The sequence below is a fragment of the Cynara cardunculus genome, assembly GCF_001531365.2.
Source record: "Cynara cardunculus var. scolymus isolate 2C chromosome LG 3, CcrdV1, whole genome shotgun sequence".
NCBI classification, from domain to species: Eukaryota; Viridiplantae; Streptophyta; class Magnoliopsida; order Asterales; family Asteraceae; genus Cynara; species Cynara cardunculus.
The window spans coordinates 19,355,405-19,360,086 of record NC_037530.1 but is presented as its reverse complement, the minus strand read 5'-3'; the positions used below and the strand labels follow the sequence as shown (position 1 = coordinate 19,360,086).

At 35.4% G+C, this 4,682-nt stretch overlaps 1 protein-coding gene across 1 annotated transcript in view; it reads left to right on the top strand.

Moving 5' to 3' along the window:
- Positions 1-2,867, top strand: part of LOC112509019 (oligopeptide transporter 4-like) — a 9,048-nt gene extending 6,181 nt beyond the window's left edge. The window contains exons 3-6 of the mRNA XM_025113887.1: positions 844-1,410; positions 1,493-1,745; positions 1,837-2,019; positions 2,253-2,867. Coding sequence (XP_024969655.1) covers positions 844-1,410; positions 1,493-1,745; positions 1,837-2,019; positions 2,253-2,867 — 1,618 coding nt within the window. The remainder of the gene's footprint in view (positions 1-843; positions 1,411-1,492; positions 1,746-1,836; positions 2,020-2,252) is intronic.
- Positions 2,868-4,682: the final 1,815 nt, after the last annotated feature.

Genomic DNA, 4,682 nt, shown 5'->3' with positions numbered 1-4,682 from the left:
CAAGGACTTATTTGTTCCAAAAAAAAGTTCAAGGACTTAATCATTCCAAACAAGAAAGTTCATTGGTTTTTATTATACTTTTCCCTATCATAAAATATTTGATAAAATTTTTTAAAAACTATTTTTTATACGTTAAGTACTGTTTATCGATGCATATTACTTAAAATTGAAGATTACAAGTAAAATGTGCGTAAGTATAACTTATTAAAGTTATATGTATAAATTCATGTACTTACTGCAGATAAACATAATCAAGTACATGATAAACATTTTTTTTTAAATCAAAAAATTTAAAATATAATTAAGATAATCATTTAGTTCGAACATAATACTTAATAATTATCGTTATAAAAAATTATAACATTGAACCAAAAACAAATTAATTCATTATTAAACTTAATTTAAATTATAATATAAAATTGAATTATAGAAATTACATAAAAAATAAAACCTTTAAATAGTTAATTTGATATATATATTTTTTAATATCTTCAAATTTATATTTTATTTAAAAATAAAAATATTATCGTTTTCTCAACAACATAAACCCATATTATAGCATTGTCAGAAACAAAATAAAACGACACATTAAAATCAAAATATATCTCGCTGCGTTAGACAAATACCTTGTAGTTTTAATAACATAATTAGATAGAACATGTAACCTAAAGTCGATAAACCCTCTAATAATCTCGTGGGAACTTAAACATGTAACTTTTACGGTTGATCTAGCCACATTAACCAAATAGATTGGTACGATAATGCCTTCATCGCAGGAAGTCGATCAAGAAGTCAGTTTTAGTCTTGGCAGGTTCGTTCGTATTAACCTGCAAATTTTCTCAGGGCTCTCCACGAGACCGATGACTCGCGCATGTCGAAAGCAAAATTCTTCGTAATCGCACTCGTTTGCAGTTTCTCGTGGTATATTTTCCCCGGCTACATTTTCGCGACGCTCTCCAACCTCTCGCTCCTCTGCCTTTTCTTCACCAAATCCGTCATCGCTCAACAAATTGGTTCAGGAATGAAAGGGCTCGGGTTTCTATCATTCACGCTAGACTGGTCGGTCATAGCGTCATATATCGGAAACCCACTCGTGACCCCATTTTTCGCCATCCTAAACGTTTATGTTGGCTTTGTCATCGTCATGTACATTGTACTTCCTATTACTTATTGGGGGTTCGACTTATATAAGGCAAAAACTTTCCCCATTTTCTCGTCGCATCTTTTTGATGGTCACGGACAGGTTTATAACGTGTCCGCGATCGTCAATGAAGATTTTGAGATAGATATGGCCCGGTACAACGAACAAGGGCAAATACATATGAGCATGTTTTTCGCGCTCACTTATGGCCTCAGTTTTGCGGCCATCGTCTCTACGATAACACATGTTGTCTTGTTTACGGAAGGTACGTATTGCTTTTACGACTCTACCAATGATTTAAAAACTTGTACTAATATAAACATTATATTGTATTTTTTTGTTCAACCGCAGAGAAATAATGAACCAATTTCGAGCTTCGACTAAAGGAAAGATCGATATACACACAAGACTCATGAGGAAATATGACGATATACCCGATTGGTGGTTTTACGTGCTTGTTGGCGCTTCGTTTCTTCTCTCACTCGTGCTTTGTATTTTCATGAAAGATCAAATCCAAATGCCATGGTGGGGGCTCATTTTCGCGTGTGGTCTTGCATCGATCTTTACTCTTCCGATCAGCATCATAACTGCGACTACAAATCAGGTATATATACACACACACCCCATGAAACCCCGTAAATTACTTGTTTTTGGACGCCGTATTTTATGATTTTCTCGACGTTTATTTGTTTCAGACTCCCGGGCTAAATACCATCACGGAATATTTGATGGGAGTCATATATCCGGGAAGGCCGATAGCTAACGTTACTTTCAAAACCTACGGCTATATCAGTATGGCTCAAGCGGTTTCGTTCCTCAATGACTTCAAATTAGGCCATTACATGAAGATCCCCCCTCGCTCGATGTTCTTAGTTCAGGTAAACTTAAATTCGTGTTTACTTTCTATTCAACTATATATTGCCACAAAAAATCCTATTAGCGACGGTATACTATCAACTAGCAGCAACAAAACTGTAGCAAATAGTTTTAGCGACTACAAGATTAAAGATGCAACAAACAAATGTCTGATTATGGTGTTTAATGAACTCACGTACATATACTACAGATGGGTATATAACGTTTGTCCCATTTTGATTTATCTCGTGGACAGTTTATTGGAACCATCATCGCGGGTACTATTAACATCTCGGTCGCATGGTGGCTATTATCAACCGTTGAAAACATCTGTCAGGATCAATTACTTGCTCCTGATAGTCCTTGGACTTGCCCCTCAGACCGTGTCTTTTATGACGCTTCTGTCATTTGGGGATTGATAGGGCCCAAACGAATATTTGGTTCTCTTGGCCCTTATTCAGCCCTCAATTGGTTCTTTTTGGGGGGCTTCCTTGGCCCCTTGCTCGTATACTTGCTTCATAAGCTGTTTCCAAACCAAAAATGGATCAAACTAATCAACTTGCCGGTGATTTTGGGGTCGTCTGGGTACATGCCTCCGGCCACCAGCGTGAATTTCAATAGTTGGGCTTTCGTTGGTATGGTCTTCAATTTCTTCGTGCTGAGGTATCGGAAGAGGTGGTGGCAAAGGTACAATTACGTCCTCTCGGCAGCTCTTGACGCCGGTTTGGCATTCATGGGAATACTTGTGTATTTTTCGCTCTCGATGTCCGATATCGGAATTTCGTGGTGGGGTACCGATGGCGAGCATTGTGGTTTGGCTGATTGTCCAACAGCTGAAGGTGTAGTCGTCGATGGTTGTCCGATCAATTAATTTGAATGTTCAAATTCAAACTACAAGTTTTAAGTTATTATTTAATTTCCTGTCATGAATATTGATCATTGTTTTTGGTAATATATCACAAAAAGATATATACGTTCCGTATGTTTTATGAGTTTTGAATCTTAAACTCCTGAAATGTTGCTTTTGGTCAACACTGATCATTTACCACCAATGATTGTGGCTGCCATTTTTCAGCTAGTTCTTAATCGGTTAAGAACATCTCGAGTAAATTTTTTAAGTTTTTTTGGAGAATTAAAAATCAAATTTTTTAAAAGGATCGGCTATAATTGTTTTTCTATTTAGAAAATTACAAATATTCCATACAATTAATAAAATATTATTTCATCTTCTAAATATTTAATTTCAAGGATTTTTTTAAAAGATGTCCACGCGTAGCATGGACTAATCTCGATAGATTGAGACAGTAAGAAATCAACCATGATAAACTCAGTTGCCACAACTGTTATGTATGTCTTGAAATCAAACACTGGACAAATGGAATATTCCACCAAATCTTCCGCGACCTCAACCACTACATTACAACTCTTGCAGTGCGGTTTAATTTTAAGGATTATTATCGGTGCAACTAATAATAAAATCTTTTCTTTCCTATAAGCAATCGTTTTCGAAGGGGTTTTTAAAATGAGAAATTAATTAAAATAGTCATCTTTTGGCTTGTGGTTTCACCTCTTAGCGTTTCACTCCAACAATCATCAAAATATTAATACCCTGCAAGTGGTGTGCCAGTGACTTACGGAAGTAGGTAAACAACAATTTTTTTACAGTTCCACCCAGGTTCACAAGTGGCACAACCGCAATTGCGGACCTGGTGCATGACTTCAAAAAAAAATTGCAGTTTCTATCCAGTTTTGCAATTGACACCTCCACAACTTGCGGAGGTACAACTTGTTAGTCTAGAGAGAAATCCTAAATTGGTATATTCTAGAAACAGTTGGGAGGTTGGGCCCGCAATTACAACCCCCACCTACCAACATTAAAACGGCAAGTAGGGTTACCCCAATAAATTGTATATAAATAACGTAGGAGAAGATCATTTTTTGTAAACGAAAGAATTTCCTCTGTCCGCAAGTTGGTCTTCCACATCAATAACTCCGCAAGTATTTACTAATGGTTGGTCAAGTGAGTTTTTTCTCTATCCCATGTAAATTTAAACCAATTCTTTAACTATGTTAGATGATTGTGTAGTTTGATTGCATGTTATAGTTTATAATTATATATTTCTTTCCTATGTTGAATCTACATTTTACGTATTCTTTTATGCATGAATCTTCAATTTAACACCATTTTTAAAATCATGAACGTTCATGAAAAATAGATCCGCAACTTGTGGACCTATTCTGTATGGGCGTTTGTGACTTCCTTTAAAATGGGGTAATATTTTGTCCCCATGCTTATAGAAAGTTAAAATTGCAATCACTGTTTTCATAGTAATTTACATTTTGTACTTGTATTTAGTGTAGTGTAAGTAGTTACGATTTTGGTCCCCATACTAAGAACCATCTACATATTTGGTCCTTGGATTTAGAGTAATTATATATTTGGTCCATGTACTTAGAGTAATTACATTTTTGGTCCCTGTAATTATAGTAGTTACATATTTGGTTCCTCTAATTAAAGTGGATAAATATTTGGTCCATGTAATTCGAGTAGTTACAGGTGTTGTCCCTATAATTAAAGTAGTTACAGATTTGTGGTTAGAGTAGTTATAAATTTGGTCCCTATAATTAGACTAGTTACAAATTTGGTCCTTATACCTAGACTAATTTACATATTGGTTCCTGTAGT